The 19,781-nt window shown below is 42.8% G+C and overlaps 1 protein-coding gene across 1 annotated transcript in view; it reads left to right on the forward strand.

Annotated features, from left to right (window-relative positions):
• LOC119487026 (synaptic vesicle glycoprotein 2B-like) overlaps positions 1–19,781 on the forward strand; it is a 68,527-nt gene that overhangs the window by 34,351 nt on the left and 14,395 nt on the right. The window contains exons 3-7 of the mRNA XM_037767654.1: positions 3,415–3,641; positions 14,945–15,125; positions 16,519–16,670; positions 17,834–17,967; positions 19,351–19,440. Of these exons, the coding sequence (XP_037623582.1) occupies positions 3,415–3,641; positions 14,945–15,125; positions 16,519–16,670; positions 17,834–17,967; positions 19,351–19,440 (784 nt within the window). The remainder of the gene's footprint in view (positions 1–3,414; positions 3,642–14,944; positions 15,126–16,518; positions 16,671–17,833; positions 17,968–19,350; positions 19,441–19,781) is intronic.

Consider the following 19,781-nt stretch of genomic DNA (forward strand, 5'->3'; position numbering starts at 1 on the left):
CATTTTTGTAACATGGTTGGCATTTTTCTTATTGTTTGTTGTATCTAGCTTACTATTCATCACGATATTAAAGTCACCCCCACAAATTAATATTCCTTCCATTTCCAAAATAATGTTATCAAACAGGTTTTTAAAGAAATGTTTTTCACTGTTTGGTGGGGCATAAACATTGACCAATGTCACTTCTTTGTTTTCCAGTTTTCCTTTCACAATAATATATCTGCCCTCCTTAGCACTAATTTCTTTAGAACATTCAAATTTCACAGAGTTAGGGATGAGAATGGCCACGCCTCTTCTACAACCATGTTGAAATGAACTATAGAATGTATTTGTATAGCCAAACCTCTTAAGCTTCTCATTTTCCTGCCTAGACAAATGTGTCTCCTGTAAGTATATAATCTGTGCTTTGTCTTTCCTTAATTTGGTCATTACTTTCCAACGTTTAACTGGGTTATTCAGACCATTCACATTCAACGACAATATCTTAATATTATGCTCTATCATTTCTATTTATGGAGTCATGTTGCAATCCAAACCCAAACATAAAAAAAATAACATACATAAAAAAAATATATGAACTTATGAACGTCAACTGAACACAGAACTTTGTGACTTCAAAAGCAAAGGATGTACTCTGCCATCCCTTGAGTTCCCTGTTGGTGGGAGGAGGGTAACATACCTCATTACTGAGGGGGCCCTCCCTAGTAGTGGGAAAAAATCCACAAACTGGTATTCCACGTATACTAGAAGTGTCCAACATTCAGCGCATACAACACTCCCTTCATCGGTTTCACAAACTTATTGAATTAAGTCATAAGACTTTTATAATATGTGGCCCAGAGTTCGCATTTTTCTTCAAGTAATGTAGACCATAACAAAAGGAAATAAAAGAAAGAAAAACAACAACTAGTTGTTATCTTTATCCTTGTAACTGAAATTATTAAGAGGCACAATCTTAAAATGTCTATTGTGTTAATAAGGGCTGTAGAGCCCAGTTCAAGCTGAAAGTAATGTTCGAGTTTAATTGGTAATAATACAAATAATAATAATAATAATATTCGTAATAACTTAAATTATACCTTTATCTCAATAGGTGCCTCTTTCAAAACAAGATGTATTCCCAGACTCTGTCATAGAGGAATCTTGGTTCGATTCTGTCATGTTTATAATTGTTTGGACCACACTTATCTCTTTAGTCTCTCTGTTTTAACTTTGTGGGCTTCGCATGTACTCCGTGAGCCTCTCTCTCGCACGCTGCGCTGCACCGCCAGTTGCGTTGGTACGTTTCCATGGCAACAGCTCGTTCAGACGCTCCTCTATGATCCTCCCGGTGTTCATCCTCGCTGTCACCATCACCTTGACTCCACGTTGATTCAGATCCCGGGCTGCATCTTCTGCACTCTCATAGATCCACAGTCCGGAGTCCCAGTGCACTCGTATCTTCGTGTAGGGCGTCTGGTACCGGATCCCCTTCTCCTTCAGTGCTGCTTTAACTGGCTCGTATGCCTTGCGTCTTTCCATGATGTCCGCTGCGTAGTCGTTGTCAAAGTAAAGTCGTTTGCCGTCAAGTTCAATTCTCTGCTGCCAGGCTTTCTGAATGATCAGCTCTTTAATGTGAAACTGTAGAAAGTTGACTATTATTGATCTCGGAGTGGCGGTCGCCGCCGGTTTCGGGACCGGAGCCCTGTGAGCCCGCTGAATCTGGAGCTCAGCTCCCTCGGGTAGTGCGAGGTGACTTTTAAACAACTCACTCACAAACTCAGCAACTGATCTCCCCTCTTTATCTTCAGGTACTCCATAAATACGGAGGTTATTTCTCCTGGAACGGCTCTCCAGGTCCACTAGTTTGTCCCGCATGCCCGTGTTCTGTTTCACCACCGTCAGCAGTGCGTCTTTCATCTCCAGGCAGGCTGATTCCAGGTCTGCTTTTCGGGTCTGCGCCTCCGCAATGTTAGCATTCTGACTCTGTAGCTCACGCATAACTCCGTCTTTAAACTCTGTAAAATCTTCTTTCATATTTTTCTTGACGTCGTTTTTGAATTCACCAAGGTCCAGTCTCATATCTTGTTTAAAGTCTTTCAGCTCTTTGGAGAGTACTGCTGTCAGGCCCTGTAGTAGCGCATTGTGGCTAGCTGTTGTGTTAGCTTTTTCTGCCGTTGCCTCTTCGTCGTCGCCGTCGTCATTCTGGTCAGCGAACTCGGCCACACAGTTTTCTTGTGTTTTATTCATTTTTTTGTCAGTCTTATGCCTCCTCTGCGATTTCCCTCCTTTCATCCTTGAGTTAAAATGGTTTTAATGCTATTTAATATTGATAGAAGGTACTTTTAGAAACCGACTTTGAGGAACTCACCACTACACGTCCATCTTGTTGTAGCGCCACCGGAAGTCCTTCTGGGTTTTGTTTTTATCTTCACTGTGTCAAAAATATAAACGGCAGTGCAGTCCCAGATTTACCAAATCTGAAAGAACCTCTGAATGCAATATAGAGTTTAACTGTCCTTCCCTCCAGTTTCTGTCCTTTCAACCTGACTTGGCATTGCACAAGGATTAGATATCAATCCTGGAATTCTTCTGATCAATCACGAGCCAATTCTCTTCATATTTAAAGCATCAGTAGGCCAGATTTGGAGCAAATATGATTAAAAAAAACTTATTTTTTTATAAAACGGTCGCTATATCGTGACATTGGTACATGAAACAGGTAACCTGAAAAAAATCATGTGTCTCTGTGTCCTCCGGTGCTCCTAACGGCATCTCCAAGATTTCACAGACCGGAGGAAAACAAGCAGTCAGAGCTGATCTGAGGTCTGTTGTCCATCTGCTGTCTATGAGAGCCGGCTGTCAATCACTCACTAACTCCGACCAAACGGTCATACTAGGCAGCGCTGATCAAATATGAATCAATATTCTGTTACGTTAATGCCTATTTCTCTCCTCAAATGTTTTCAGATTCATCTTGTAGTGCACGGTTTAGCTGTAAAATGGGAAAGTTTGTGACGCCGCCACCATTGTGAAATCTGGTGACGGAACGCCAAGTTCCGGTCACATGACCGGAGCACAGCCAATAGGAACGCTCTCTCAATGAAATGACCTGTGATTGGTCAAAGTCTCCTGTCACGGGCTAGATTTTCTAAAGCCTGAAAACAGAGCCATGAGGAGGAGCAGAAGTCTAGTTATCTCTCAGAACACTTGAATTACAATATGCTGAAAGGTTATTATGGGATTTTTGCCCAATGATGCCAAAAATATACTGACTACTGCCACTTTATGGGTTTTGAAATCCCTTGATCTGACAAACAACACCAGAAATAGACATCTCAATTAGAGATACTCAGAACAGTGTGAATGGAGTCAGATAAACATTTTGTTTTCATCTTTATGACTTCCTATTCTCCTTCTCTTTCTGTGTCCCAGGGCTAAAGCTCGAGCATCCGGCAGCGCAGTCTCTGAACTAGAAGAGCTATCTGAGCAATACGAGGACATCATGGAGGACTGCGGCCACGGGAAGTTCCAGTGGACGCTTTTTATAGTGCTGGGCCTGGCTCTGATGGCTGACGGAGTCGAGTGCTTCGTGGTAGCGTTCGTTTTACCGTCTGCAGAAAAGGATCTGTGTCTCTCCAATGCAGAGAAAGGAATGTTGGGTAAGGGCTTTAATGATTTACTGTGAGGTGTCTGTGAGAGAACTGTTTTACTGGTCTGTGCTGTAGAGGAGGATTTGTGTTTGTGTTGTGCGTTTGGTGCGATTCTCTCTGGTTGCTGAACAGAAGTTCAAAGCTGCCTTTATATTCCTTCTGAGGCTCTGACATAGAAACACAAGTTATACTGTGTTTGCCAGAGTTTCTCTGTGTGAAGGAATCTGTGCTTTAACCTAGACATGATCACTTAGATCTAGGGCTTGTGTGACATTTACCAGATAAGGTATCAAGACAACACTCATAAACTCTGGGTCAATGTCACTAAATTGAAAATTGGTGAAAATCTCAGTTTTTCCCCACTGAATACCATACATTCCCAGAATTACCTTAACTTTAAGTAGCAACAGGCCTTTATCTTCGTATTTCTCATTTTCCCAAGTAGTGTATCCTAAGAGAGTACAGTAAAACAGAGAGTGTGATGTTCCTACATTTCCTTTTAAAATGTAATTGGCGAAACAAATTAGCAGTGTATAATATATATATATATTATATATATGTTAATGTGAAACATTTGTGGTTGGCATTAACTAGTTAGTGAGAAGTGAGAGTAGTAGAGTGGTGACATGTTGTATTGATGGAAATAGCTCCAATCCTGCCACCTCAATGTTTTTTCCTCAACCTTTATTAGCGGTTTGCTTTGATTTGTTTGTTCTGGCTGAATCAAAAAACACAGGACGTGGTGTTAAAATCTGTCCCTTGTGCCAATAGGTAGTGAGCACTTCCACGAAATTCACCTCGTTGTTTGGAGTGGTTGACAATTGACAGGTGGGGGTTCTCAGAGTTTGTGGGAGGGTTGCCTGGGTTGTGATATTTCAGGACAATTGGGCACAGGACGCATCATCAGTAGTGTACCCTTGTATCATCAGATGTTTCGGCCTTTTAACACTATACACCCTCCACAAAGGCAGCCAGCTGCAGGGTGATCAATCCTCAGTTTGTGTACTGTGCCCAAGTGTCCCGTGAAATTCACCTTGCTGCTGGTAATGGTAGATGGCTGAAAGGCTGACCGGTGGGGGTTCTCCAGTGGGTTATGCGGAGGTATTTGGAGCCCTGCCCGGATCATTCCGCTTGAGCCAATCCACTGGCTGCTTCTTTCAGCCGCTTCTGAGATTGCTCCGATGGTCTGCCGCAGAGCCTGACCGTGGCATCCCAGCTCTTTCAGCAATCTGATGGTAGAAGAAGCCATGAATCCTCTTCATCCTACCTCCACTGGATAGACTTTGGTGTTCCAGCCTCGCTGTTTTGCTTCTGCTGCTAGCTATGTGCAGCTTCTTACGTTCGTAGGCCTCTTCAACCAAGTTTACCCATGGAACTGTGAACTCTACTATGTAAGCAGTCTTCAGTGAGGGGGACCAGAGTACCAAGTCTGGCCTGAGGTTGGTGGAAGCAATCTCGGGTGGAAAAATGAATTGCTGGCCGACGTCCACCAACATCTTCCAGTCGCGAGCCATGAATAGGCGTCCTGTGTCTGGCTTGGCGGGAGGGTGTTTGGGGGTTTTCTGTCCTTTTCGGACAAATGATGTTGCCTTAAGGGGATTGGTTGCTCTCAGGGGGGGCAAGGAGTTGGTCGACCGTCACTTGTCTTCCAGAGCTGATGCCTGACCTGATTGTGCCGCCAGGTGTAACTGCCTTGCGAAAGGCTGGTCTTGCAACCTGTCATGATGTGTTTGAGAGTCGCTGGAGTTGGGCAGAGGGCACAGGTTGGATCCTCGCCATACCAGATTCTTTGGTGATGGAAGAAGGTCGTATGTCACTCTGATGATAAAGCTGATCTTGCTTGCTTCAGTTTCCCATAGCTCGCTCCAGCTGGCTATTATTTGAGAGACCCAGCTTTACTTTAGAGTTTATGGTACTATGCTCTGATGTAGTTGCTTCTCCGTATTGTTTCATACTTAGGACCTTTTATCAACTTATTTCCATACTCTTCACTGTCATTAATGGCATTTAGAAACATTTAATGGTTTGAGTGACTATGACTGAGATATAATAGCAAACCAAAACAATAACGAATCATAGGATTAATCCTAAATTAAAAATAACAATTTTTCTTTTGTTACTCAAAATATGTGGTAACGCCACATCATCCAAGATGGCGCTGTGATTGGCAGCCTCGGTGTTGCGCCCTCTAGTATTTTTTTCTGTTTTTGTTTCTCTATTCTGTTTTCTGCTCTCCTTCGCTGGCTACGTTCACCAGGGAGGAACTTTTGAACATCCAACAAGAAACTAGTCAAACTTTTCCACTGTTTTCTCATCCAACCAGAAAGTTTTACAGAGCTTTTAGATGGAGGAGCAGCAGCTCTCTATGGGATTACCAGGAGACGCAAACGAGGGAAACGAGCTGATGCTCTCATTAAACTGAGACAGCGAAGATTTCCAACTGCACTCCCGTTAATACATCTGGCGAATGTCAGGTCTCTGGCCAACAAGGTGGACGAGCTGCTGCTTCTCAACAGAGCAAACATGGACTTTTGATGATCCGCCAACCAGTGCTTCACTGAAACCTGGCTTGGTGAGCACATCCCGGACACTTCACTCTATCTGCCGGGCTTCTAACTCCTCTGAGCGTGCCGCTTAACGGAACTATCGGGGGAAACGAGAGGAGGCGGAATCTGCTTTTACATAAACGAAGGTTGGTGTACAGATGTGACAATGTTGTACAAAACATGCAGTCCTCTATTAGAGACTATTTTCATAAACTACAAACCATTTTATTCACTGCAGGAGTTTTCCTCGTTCATTCTGGTCGGTGTTTACATCCCACCTTTGGCCTGTGTTAGTGAGACTGACCAGATTACTAGCCTGGAGAAAAATCACCCAGACTCCCTGCTAATCGTTCTTGAACAGAACAGACCTCCACCAGGGATAATAACGCACTGGACCACTGCTACATTACATTAAAGCCTATCAGTCTGTCCCCCCGTGCAGCTTTTGGACTCTCTGATCACTGCCTGGTTCATCTTCTCCTTCTCCTTGCAGGCAGAAACTAAAATCTGCTCAGCCTGTAGTAAAGACTGTGAAGAGATGGACCAACGAGGCAAAGCTGGAGTTACAGGCCAGCTTCGACTGCACTGACTGGAGTGTTTTTGAATCTGCTACTTCAGACCTGGATGAACTCACTGACCCTGTGACATCTCACATCAGTTTTTGTGAGGACGTGTGTGTCGACAAAAACCTTCAGCACATACAATAACAGTAAACCCTGGTTTTGTTATAAACTGGCAAGAGTAGACCCAAAATGCAGCACACAGAACACACGAATTAAGTCAAGGTAAATTTATTAAATAAAAATGAATCTTAATCCTATGCTGGGAGTGGGTAGGGGGCTGGTGGAAGGGGCTCGGGGTGTCCAGTCCTGGGGAGTTGATCCTAGTGTGGACAGGCAGGGCACGAGGAGCGAATTCCCACTCAACTCCAGAGTTAAGCACAGGTAATGTTTGTGAGCTCAATAAAGCTACTACGAAGGGGTAGCTGGAGAGTGACAGGCAGGCAGGTAGGGCAAAGACGACAAGCAGACGTGGTGAATCTTGAACACGAGGAAAAATAGGCAGGATTAGTCAAGGCGACAGGTAACACCAAAAAACAAGTTCCAAAAGTTAAGTTGGCCGGAGGACGTCAATACCACGAAAGGTGACTGAACGATCTAGCGGAGTATGGAAGGAATCCCAGGGTTGATATACTGCAGAGGCTGTGAATTGATTGGAAGATCCTCATCAGGTGCGCCAACCACAACGCCAGAGAGGAGGAGGAGGAAGGAAGCCCACGCCCACCTGCACTTTCACACACACAAAGACAGACAGGGGGAGACAACACAGGAGACAAAAGGGCAGGGAACACTGGGAAACACTGGGAAACACTGGCTAGGAGTCTGATATACGACAGGTTTACTGCAAAACTCTGGCAGCTTCGTCAGACCAAGGAGGAGGCCTACAGAAGTAGGCACAGACAACCAGGCCAGGAACACACACTGACGAAGGAGATCAGAGCAGCAAAGAGAAGCTACTCTGAAAAGCTGAAAAACAAGTTTTCAGCCCACGACGTTGCGTCAGTGTGGAAGGGCCTGCAGCAACTACAGAGGGTCGTCCCCCCCCCCCCCCCCCCCCTCCCACACACACACACACTGCAACGACCTGAATGTGTTTTACTGAACGTTTGATAAACCCACCTCCTGCCACCCCCCACCCCTCCCCACTGACTCCCACCTGCAATCAGGATCTGTGAAGAGGACGTGTGTCGGCTCTTTAACAGACAACAGATCAGGAAAGCTGTCTGAAAGTCTGTGCTGGCAGCTGGCCCCCATCTTCACACAGATCTTCAACAGATCACTGGAGCTGTGTGTAGTCCCCTCCTGCTTCAACCGCTCCACAATCATCCTGGTCTCCAGAAAACCCTCCATCACAGGATTAAATGACCACAGGCCCCGTCTCCCTGACGTCGGTGGTCATGAAATCCTTTGAGAGTCTTGTGTTGACCCACCTGAAGGACATCACAGGACCCCCTGCTGGACCCTGCAGTTTGCCTATAGATAAAAAAAAGGTCGGGGGATGATGCAGTCAACATGGGACTGCACTACATCCTGCAACACCTCAACTCTGCAGGGACACGTGAGAGGATCCTGTTTGTAGACTTCAGCTCAGCGTTCAGCAGCATCATCCCAGACATCCTCTCCTCTAAACTCACCCAGCTCAGCCTCCACCTGTCAGTGGATCACACACTTCCTGACAGACCGGAGGCAGCAGGTGAGGCTGGGGTAAATCCAATCCAGCACCCGGACCATCAGCATTATGCGCGTTTTTTTTTTATAGATATTTATATAATATTTATATATGCTCCCTTTTTTTCCCCACTACATGTGTTAAGAACAGTTCTGTCTATTCCTAACCTTTATTTGTCCAGCTTTGTTGTTCTTGTCCCTAGCTGTTTATTTTTATTTTTTTCTATTTCTGTGTGAGTACGTTTAGAGAGATGCTTAAAAATGGAGTCAAATATCTTGTATGTATGTACTTGGCAAAATAAAGCTGATTCTGATTCAGATTCCAAATCCCTTTTGTTGTGAAGGCAACATTCATGCAGCGTGACATGTTTTTTTTTTTTTATTTAATTTTTAATTTCAGCTTTAATAACATTTTACAGTACATTACAAGACAGTATAAAACATTAACAAACAAAACAGAACAAAATACAAAGACCAGACAAACAATTGGGGGAGGGAGGGGTGAGAACCTGTCATGATTGGCAATGTTGAGGAGGTGCATTGTGGGTTATTTTGAGTTATTGTATTTGATAAAATCTGTGTGAGATGGTGTAGAGAGGAGTCAGCTCTGAATGTACTGCAGGAAAGGAGACCAGGTGTTATGGAATGAGGTCATATTTTCCTTTAGGGTTGATGTGAGTTGTTCTAAGTTAGAGGGGTCAGTTAGCAGATTGAACCAATGGTTTACTGATCTTTTATTTTCTGTCTTTCCAGTTGAGTAATATGGTTTTCTTGGCCACGGTCAATGCAACTAGTATGAATGTTTGGAGATGTTGTGGAACTGACAACGCAGAGAGGTCGCCTAGCAGAGAGATGGAGGGGGAGAGGGGGATGCTGAGGTTGAGGATCTCGGATAGCTCTCTCATGACCTCCGACCAAAACCGCCTAACTAGGGTGCAGAGCCAGAATGCATGGGAGTGATTGTCTATTGCAGTTGGACAGTGAGTGCAGGTGTTATGTTATACATTCTGTGAGTGGTGATGTGTGTTCTGTCTGTATTGAATTAGCTGAATTTTTGAGTTGGATGACATGGTGAATGTATAGTTGCACAGTAGTGCAACGATTGCGGTGTGACATGTTCTATGAAAGTAATACGCTTGATTTTCAATATATCCCATTATCATGATAAAACATTATTACAAACCATGTTTTTGATCACATGTATAATGAGATTGATGAAATAAACACACAACCTGCCTCTTTCTCTCTCTCTCTCTCTCTCTCTCTCTCTCTCTCTCTCAAACACACACACACACACACACACACACACTGGTAGCCAGTAAATCCTCAAATTAGTCCTGCAGTGTAATTAGCTAATGGGCACTGAGGAGGCAGGGATGCATAAGCCTGTTGGATGTGTGTGTGTGTGTGTTTGTGTGTGTGTGTGTGTGTGTGTGTGTGTGTGTGTGTGTGTGTGATGAGTGTATTGTATAAGTGAGTTGGTGTATTGGTCTGTATTTGCTGCTTACTGTAACTGTATGAAGGCTCCGTTATGTGCAGTGTGTGAGTGAGTGTGAACGTGTGTTTATATGTTGAGGTTGACATACTGTATGTGTGACTGGGGTGTGTGCTGTGTACGATCTGCCTTTTAGTTGAGCAGAAGAGGGAAAAAGAAGAGACGTGGAGTGGTTAGGAGAGTGGAGATGAAAAGAGAGAGAGAGAAAAAGAGGTGAGGGGACAGGAGACGAAGAGGGAAGAAGAGGAGAGGAAAGAGGGGAAAGGATCAAAGGGGGAAAAGAGAGAAAGATCAGAGGACAGGAGAGTAAAAAACAGAAAAGAAGTGAACAGGTGGAAAACATGAGGGGGAGAGAAGGACGGAAGAGTAAAAAGAATAAAAACTAGGAGAGGAGGTGAGAGTGCAGAACAGAGCAGGGTACAAGAGAGGAAAGGGATAGAGTAGAGAGAGGAGTATAAAAGAAGAAAGGTGAGGGGGGAAAGGTGAGGCAAAGTGGAGACGAGATTAGAGGACAGTAAAAAAACAAGACTCGGTCAAAACCGAGTATATGCCATTTTTTTTGCTCCACCCACCCTGTTTTAAACAAGGCGTTGGAGGAGGCAGACACTTACTGCATGAGGAATTTGTGATTTAAAAATAAAAAAATGTGTATATATGCTCCTACAGCTAATGATACATGATCCTAGCTGCTGAAAACAGCAACGTACATAACGGTTCATGCATCTCGTAAACAAAGTTACATTTACTAGTCAGTATATTATACATTTTATACAAGGTGAAAAGGTATTAGCATGATATACAGTATGCAAGGTTAACAGTATTTCAGTTTTTTATTAAAACATGTGTATCAAAAGCATTCATCATATAAATGATGTGTAACAATATATACATACTTTGTGAAAGTTTATCAGTGTTGAGATTCTCCCGCTGTCATCACTGATGTTGTTGCTGCCGTATTTATTCCTAGATGGAGTGTTAATGGAGCAGCTACAATGTTAGCATAGCCTGACACTGATCGATCCAAACTCCATTCAGAAAACAAGCATTTTAAAAGTTGTTTTCTTGTTGTGTTGCGGACAGACCCGACAAAGCATGAATTTGGTCTTTTTACAAATCAACATCATAATGTCGTTATTTCGGCATCATTTTGATCCATTTATTGTATTACTATTATTATTATTTGGGGTTCAGCGACATGTGGCTTGCTCCCCAGAAAACGTAAACACAGAACTGTTTTCCGCTTTTTCATTTTGAAAGAGCAACGACCAATGAGAAAACTCCAACAGTCGGCTGACCAATCCTGTAACTTCATCACTCACTCAGTCACTCAGTGATAGACGTTTGCATTTGTAGGGCTGGCCCTCTGCGGTCCAGCCAAAAACAGGAGGTAAAAACAGAGAGGTGAAGAGAAAAGAGGAGGGAAGGAGAGAAAAAGGAGAATAGAGAAACTGCAAAAAAGAGAAGCAGAGAGCTGAGTTCTGCAGCAACTGATCTGTTGGAGGATTTGATAGGATCATATTGCTTTCACCCCATATGAATAACATATAACTGATTATACATTTTTAGTCCGCTATGTGCAACAACTCAGTTCAGCTGGCAGCAGACTGAAAGGTCAGGAGTGTGTTTGTGTGTGGCTGTCATTGACATTTTATGTGATATATGTGTGTGTATTTTCTAATAGCCTTCTGAAAATCATGTGACAGGTAATGTAATTTAATGCGGTGACCTCTATTGCCCTCTACTGGTGACCAGGTGAAACTACAGCATATCATTATCTGCTACACTCAACTGAATTACACCTGGCACTGTGCAGTCCTTCTTTGTGTTTTCAAAACCCAAACCCTCTTTACAAACCTTTTTGTCCCCCCTTTGCAACCGCAACCGCATCAACCCCTCTGTCTCACACCTATAACCTCGGTTTGGTCCAGAGCAATGTTTTGACAAGACTGTGTGTCTATGTTTGAGTCAGCAGCGCAGACATAGCCAGAGTGATCGATACTCTTTGTCCTGACCTTGAAAGAGCTCTACAGTATTTCAGCGCCACCCCCGTATTCCAGGGACACGGTTGAAAATCGATACAGCTTTCCTTATAGGGCTAGGAACAGAATGTTGTCATATTGAAGTGTTATGTATTTAAAATGATGTGTGTTTGGTTCAGTATGTGCAGACCCAACATGATTTGTCACACAGTGAGTGCTCCCCTGTTGCATGGCCATCTGCATACTGGGGCGTAATGTCGTCAGCAAGCCAATCTCTACTTGGCAGAGGCACAAGCACGCTGCTCATCAAGGTCTTTTTTAAAATTTTAAAGGTCCCATATCATGCTCATTTTCAGATCATACTTGGGTTTTTTAAACATTAAAGTATGTAAAAATATTCTAGTAGAAACCTAAAAAACTTTATTTTCCTCATACTGTCTGTCTGAATATACCTGTATTTACCCTCTTTCTGAAGCGCTCCGTTTTAGCGCATTTCAACGGAATTGCAATGGAATTGCGTTGTTAGGCAACAGCTCGGGTCCATGTTTACTTCCTGTCAGCTGACGTCATTCACATACACTGCAACAGGAAATAAACTGGGACACATTTAGAATGTTTAGTTTAAAACTTTGAAATTGTCTAAATATTGTAGATTTGTGACATCACAAATGGACAGAAATCCTGACGGCTTGTTTCAAACGCACAGTTTCTGAATACGGGCTGTGTGTATTAATCTGTGGATTCAGCATTTTGAAACTTTCACAGTATTTATATAGCACTTAAACCTGCTTTATAATATAAAAGACATGAAAATCTCACTTTTTACAATATGGGACCTTTAAGACCAAATGAGCTGAGTGTGCCGACTGCACACAGGTGACATATTTTCTCAGTGTACCATAGTCAACCTGACTGTCTGAGAGAAATATGAGAGGATGAAAAACAGGAGATGACTGAATGTGTTTGGTCTAGTGATAGCCTACAGTGTGGGTGCAATTTTGTCCTTTGTGCCCTTTTCAGATTGAGCTTCTAAACGGGGCAAATCGGTGCTTTCAGTAAAGACTGTCAGATGAAAAAAAACTGCCAAAACTGTAAGATGGTTTTGAGGACCAAACCCATTTTTGGAAGTACACATGTAAGGAAGGAAAAGTCTGATTTTAGTCCACATGTTTGGGGCAAATTTTGTGAACCATCAAAAATATTAATATCAAACACATTATTTCCTTTAAAGGGAATGTTTGTAAGAATCAGAAATTGCTTATTAACAGCGACACCTGTGGCCGTTAAGTCAACGAAAGTCAGCGTCCTGTTGCTCGCGCTTGTGCTCGCTCTACATAGACATGAAGGAGCATCGCTCAAAACAGTGAGGAGACACACGTCAGCTAAAAGCACAATATCACTCTATATTTCAGCTGCTTGGCAGTAATGTTAGCTGACCAGACGAAGGTCTCTCCATGAATCAATGCTGATCCTAGTGTTGGCTTTTCCTGCTTCAGCCTCCCGACCGCGGCCGGAGGGAACAGGGGAGACACCGGAGTTTTGGTCGGAGACGATAACGTTTCTCTCTGCGGAGCCCCGTCACTTCACAAGACACGGGAAACCTCTGTTGGTCTGGAGGAGCTGCAGCAGTTATTTCTGCACAAACGTCCACTGTTCATTCACTAGATATTCTCAGAGCTAAACTAACTCTTCTGCAGTGTGGAGTGTGCGCGCATGCACGTGAGAGGTGGAGCGAGCTGAGCGAGTGAGAACGAGCGTGGAGTGTGAGTGAATGCAAGCAGGCAGAGGAGCAGAGGAGCAGAGAACAGCAGAGACTCCGGTCCTGGAGACCAAAGCTACGGTCTCCCCCGCGTCCTCCGACCGCGACCAACACTGTTTAACAGACGGGCTTCACTAGATACAACCAAGAGGTTTTGGTGCTTCCATGTAGTTTGTGTTGGAGTCTTGTCTGAACAGCGTAGCCACACACGAGCGCGCATGGGACACCGACCCACAATAATTATACGTGTAGAAGTTACAAACAGTCCCTTTAAGGCGAGTCTTTTCTCTACTGGTAACCATGATAGTTTACGGTGCATGCTGTCTGTGTTCGTTCTCATGGGGCAGTTTAAGAATAGTCTTGCAGCTCTGTTCTGGGCAATTTGTAATTTCCTCAGTACACTTTTTGATGCAGAAGACCATACAGGTGAGCAATAGTCCAGGTGGCTTAAACTTAAAGATGTAACTACTTTTCCCAGAATGTGTGCTGGAATATATAGGGAAGGCATTTTCTTGCCATGGAGATGTTCATTTCCCATTTTCCTGACAACTGTGTCAATGTGCTCTACCCATGACAATGTACTCATTTGCACACATCACTAACAGATTGTCTACTTGTACTTCAGAACCACTCTGTAAACTATGTCCTGTTGTTTGTTGTTGCTGTCCATCAGTGGTCAGGGTTTTGTGTGGTTTGTATGTAACCTGGCTGCAAACTAATTTCCCCTGTGAGGGGACAATAAAGGTACTCATAAAGGAATCACATTCATAACTACATGTTCACTGTTCGATGTGTGCTGTCAGTACCGTACCCAGTAATGTCTGACTGGGTTTTATTCAACTCTCTTGGTTGCTTCCAGTTTGCTTCTAGTTTTTCTTGCTGCGATAACTGAGCTCACGAGATGCAGATTAATTTTTATTTAATTATTTTCATATAATTTACAAGTTATTAGACAGATTAAACAGACAAGAAAGGAGAGTGGATGTTCAAGGATGATTTAAAACAGAAAAAAAGAAAAGAAATAGGTAGACATGTTGGGCAGTTGAACCACCACAACACTCTAGAAGTTGTCTCTGAAATAACATGGAGCTGATTTGGATGAGTTGCTGTACATTGACCTGCCTGATTGAAAAGTCTGAAGACATTTTTAATTATAAATGTTGTGTTATAAGTGTTTGAGGGTTTTGAGCTGAAAGGCAAAATAAATATTAATCTTCAGATTCTGATGAATATCTAAACATTTTGTTACTTGATGTGACGGATGTGAGCCTTACAGGCAATCTCTATTTCTCTTCCTCTGTGCAGGTCTGACTGTCTTTCTGAGCATGATGGTGGGAGCCTTCTTGTGGGGCGGTCTGGCAGACAAAGTTGGCCGTCGGCGCTGTCTGATTGTGGCATTAGAAATAAACTGTGTCTTTGCCTTCCTGTCTTCGTTCGCCCAGGGCTACGGCTTCTTCCTCTTCTTCAGGGTGCTTTCTGGCGTTGGGTAACAACACATGCGCACACACACACACACACAAACACACACACGCGCACACACACACACACACACACACACACACACACACACACACACACACACGCACACACACACACACACGCACACTCTTCCTTTTAGTTAGTTTAGTTAGGTTTTGGGTGGACTGCAGCAAAGCAGGGCCAGCCCAATAAGTCTGTCCCTGACTGAGTTAGTGTTCTGCTCCAGTTTCTCAAATTTAATAAACTTTTATAAAATTTCAGAAAACTTCTAATACAAAAAAAAAATTGTCTTAATGTAAGTAAACAACTGAGGAAATATCATGGTGATACCTATTAATTCAATTGTTTACTCTATTCACCTGTAGTGTCTTCAAAATGTAGTACATTTTATAATCCATGTCTTTAAAGGCCGTTTTCTCTCAGACTCTCAGCCAGAAATCTCCACTTCAGCAGCACTTACATCCACCAAACTCTCCAGTTTCATTCCCATCTATAATCTGAAGGTTTTTTACAGAGGGATTGTTCATATGTCATTCATAGCCTGATTTATAGAACATTTTATTCCTAAAAACATGGTGAAAATAGATTTTTCTTTATGGCTGTTCACAGTATTTTCTAGTTCATGAACCTTTGACTTGAATATTTTCAGAAAACTTGTAATACAAAATCAACTGGGGAGGTTTCATGGAGTTATCTATTAGTAAAATTGTTTACCCTATTCACCTGTAGTGTGTCCCCTTAATGCAGCTTTTTAAGCTCCACACCCAAAATCCATACGCAGAGTCTGGTCAGGGCGTGGCGCAGCAGACTGTTCCATCCCAGAGTTACTGTAGTCCACAAGGAGCCACACTGGCTCAGAAATGAGGTCACCTGCTGAGCACAGCACAGTGAATGTGATACACAACCACTAGCAGTTTGCACCATAACCTCATTGGTATATATAATTTGTCATGCATATCCACTCTGCTGCATACAACACAGAGTCAGAGTGAGCAAGTGAATGAGGAAGTCTGGTGGACAGGTAGGGAATGGCAATTAATGGTTTTGAGGAAGTGTTAAAGTGGCTGGAGAGGGGGACAGAGAGGCAGATTGCGACAACTAAAGTGTCTTACCTTTGCTTTCCGAGTCACTGTTTGCTACATCATGACTTTGTCCCTTCTTGTAATGTTTGATTTAGGAATAGTTCTTCTGTCATGGCAACACTTCTAATGAAAGGCTCAGTGGTTAGTGAATTAACCTCAAAGAGGACAGCTTTAATGCACCTGGAATCTATTTCATCTGGCACTTTTGTGTAATCATTCCACCAATAAAGAGAACTGTTGTATTTTTAAATGATTAGTTGTAAATACAACTGTCTCTTTCTCTTTCATTACTTTCTCATTATACCTGTCTACTCTCAGTATCGGCGGCACAGTGCCGATCGTGTACTCGTACTTCTCCGAGTTTCTGCAGATGGACAAGAGAGGAGAGCATCTGTCCTGGTTGTGTATGTTCTGGATGATTGGTGGGATCTATGCTTCATTCACTGCCTGGGGAATCATACCCAGATACGGTAAGAACTTAAAAGAGGTCAGTAAAGATAGAACACTATACAGCATTCCTTTAATTCTGCTTGAGAGGAAAGTGGGTCATTAAAACATCCAATATAGAATTTTGGACCCATGTGGAGTCATTTTATGTACAGACAGGGATGAAGGAGATTTCTATGACTGATATATTGACATTTGATATAATGAATATCATTTTTAAAGTAAGCATGTTTCTCTAAAGCCCGAGACACACCAGGAACGTCAGGAGCGCGTGGCGGCTGTGTTACCTGTTGTTTTTTATTTCAGCAACCGTGTTAACAGGTTAGAGCAGCCACACTGCCCGCGTGAGACGCGTGTCTCACGCACGTCACACGCGCTCATCTCACAGCAACAACAGACAGAGAACGTGATCTATTGACTGTATATTGACATCATATCAGCAACATTACTACAGTTTCGATGACTATCTGTAGAATATGTTACGGAGATAAAAAAAAAAAGTAAAGACTTATTTTTAAATCAACACTTCCTGCTTTCCTTTCAAAATAAAAGCCCTCAAGCATTTTTTCTTTGGACAGAATTCCTTCATTTTTCTAACACGAGGCTTTTATTCTGAAATATGTGCCGGACAGTGTTGTAGAATATGCAGTGACTTGGAGAGCTCCATGAATGAATATAGTACGGCGTTTTAATCATTGTTTATTACTATTATTTACAAATTACCACACATTTCTTAACCTTCCTTTGTTTAAAAGAAATATAAATTATATTTATAATGAAATGAAATGGCCATTAAAAGGCAAACTCTATGTAGAAAGAAAGGGCTGACAACAACAGCACCTGCAGCAGAAGAAACGCAGCGGACACGCAGCTGAAACCCAGCTGGTGTGAACACCCGACGCATGAATCACGCAGCCGCCACACGCTCCTGACGTTCCCTGTGTGTCCCGGGCGTAATGGTCACCAACAGCCTCTATAGTATGGTGACCACCACACTGAACCCAGGAAATCTAAGTTCTTAAAACATGAGGATGGTTTGAATGGACCTTTTGTTAATTGGCTGACTAATCTTTTTAAATCTTCATCAATTCATCAAAGTGCAAAAATCAAAGGAATTAATGGTGTCAAAAGAACAATGTCATATGTTAAAAAATGTGTGTGTATGTGTATGTGTGTGTGTGTTCAGGCTGGGGGTTCAGCATGGGCTCAGAGTTTCAGTTCCACAGCTGGCGGGTGTTTGTCCTGGCTGCAGCTCTTCCTGCTATTGCCTCGCTGATTGGACTCACCTTCATGCCTGAGAGTCCCCGCTTTCTCTTGGAGGTGACACTGCAGAAAATGTTTATACTGGACTTCTACTCTAACACTCAGATGCAGTGAAGGACTAGCAGTTCACAGTTCAAATGGTTCTGAGGGCTTCGTTAAAGGTCCAGTGTGTAACAATTAGGGGGATCTATTGTCCAAAATGGAATGTAATATGAATAAGTTTGTTTTCTTTAGTGTATAGTCATCTGAAAATAAGAATCGTTGTATTTTCATTGCTTTAGAATGAGCCGTTTATATCTACAGAGGCAGCGAGTCCTCTTCCGTGTTTCTACAGTAGTCCAGAACGGACAAACGAACACGGGGTGTAGAGAGGGCCATCCGTGTATTTGCATTTTCGTGTCAGCTAGGGCTGCACAATTAATCAAATATTAATCGCGATCACGATTTTGGCTTCCCACAATTAAATGAACTTGATCGACTACGATATCAACGTTTAAAATGCGTGCTACACTCATAGAAAAGTCAGCTGTATAAATCAAGCGCTTCCTTAATTAACAGCAGGAGATGCACCATCAGTCAGCAGACGATCGAAGCCTGATGGTTTTAAGCTGTCTCATGTATACGATTTTTCAGTCAATCACACACACATGCAGCCGCAACATGATGGTTTTAAATCGACACACAGCGGCACAGTCAGTAACGTCTCACATACATACACACACACACACACACACACAACATGTCGTCGCTGGGGAAGTTCTTCAGCGTGACTGAAGAAGACATTAAGCTGCAATTTGTCACAACTGTAAGTCAACTGCAAGTGAGTATTGGGAGATGTTAAATTATAAAGCTATCAAAAACAAAAACACATGCTTAAGTTCAGGCAACAAAATCATTTAGTTAGGTTTAGGATAAACAACTTGGTTGGGCTTAAAAGTGAAAATGTGACTTCACATTATGAACTCGGGACATGAACGAACAGCTGATTGTAAAGTGAAAGTGAAACATGATGCACGGGACATAAACAGTGGTCTCTTGGATGAAAGCCTTGTGTTTGTTGGACCCATCCACCTCAAGTGTGTCTCTTTCACTCTTTAAACTACATCACCACAGTCACTTTCCCTTAATGTTTAATGTTGGTTAATGGATGGGTTTACATTGTAGTTAATGGAAAGCCCGATGCGTCTCTTACCAGCGCTAAAGGGTGCCTTGTGCGGCAGTATTGATTGCTGACGGCCGTGATAAAACGTCGGTATTTGAAGCCCTGGGAATGTGTGATGGACTGGGTGGTTCAACACTCTTATAGGGAAATGCAGAGAAACAAATTGCTGTGTGTTTATGCTGATGACACTGCTAATTATTTGCAGATTTTTTACCAATATGACAAGATTGCTTTAACATTGCTGTGTGCATGCTTATATGCGTGTGTGTGTTGAGCAGAATGCCAAGCACGATGAGGCGTGGATGATCCTGAAGCAGGTCCATGACACCAACTGGAGGGCCAAGGGACAGCCAGAAAAAGTCTTTACTGTAAGTACATGTCGCTATCCAATATGCATGTAACAGAGTACTAATGTATTATCAGATATGACCAGATGTGCAGTGAATTGATACAAGCAGCACCACAGTTTTGCAGAAATTTTGCTCCTCCTCTTTCCCACTGATTGGTCAACAAGTTGACACAATTTGCCACAAATATGACACCATTTCTTTTTAAAGTCAGCACTCAGTCAAATATGAACACACACACACACAGCTACAATCATTTGAACTCATTCTTTACATATGTCAGGATCTCAATCAGTTTAAAAATACATACATTTGTTTCAAAATGATATTAAAAAGATGATCATGATCATCAGATCAGATTC

Source organism: Sebastes umbrosus, chromosome 4, assembly GCF_015220745.1.
Source record: "Sebastes umbrosus isolate fSebUmb1 chromosome 4, fSebUmb1.pri, whole genome shotgun sequence".
Taxonomy (NCBI): Eukaryota; Metazoa; Chordata; class Actinopteri; order Perciformes; family Sebastidae; genus Sebastes; species Sebastes umbrosus.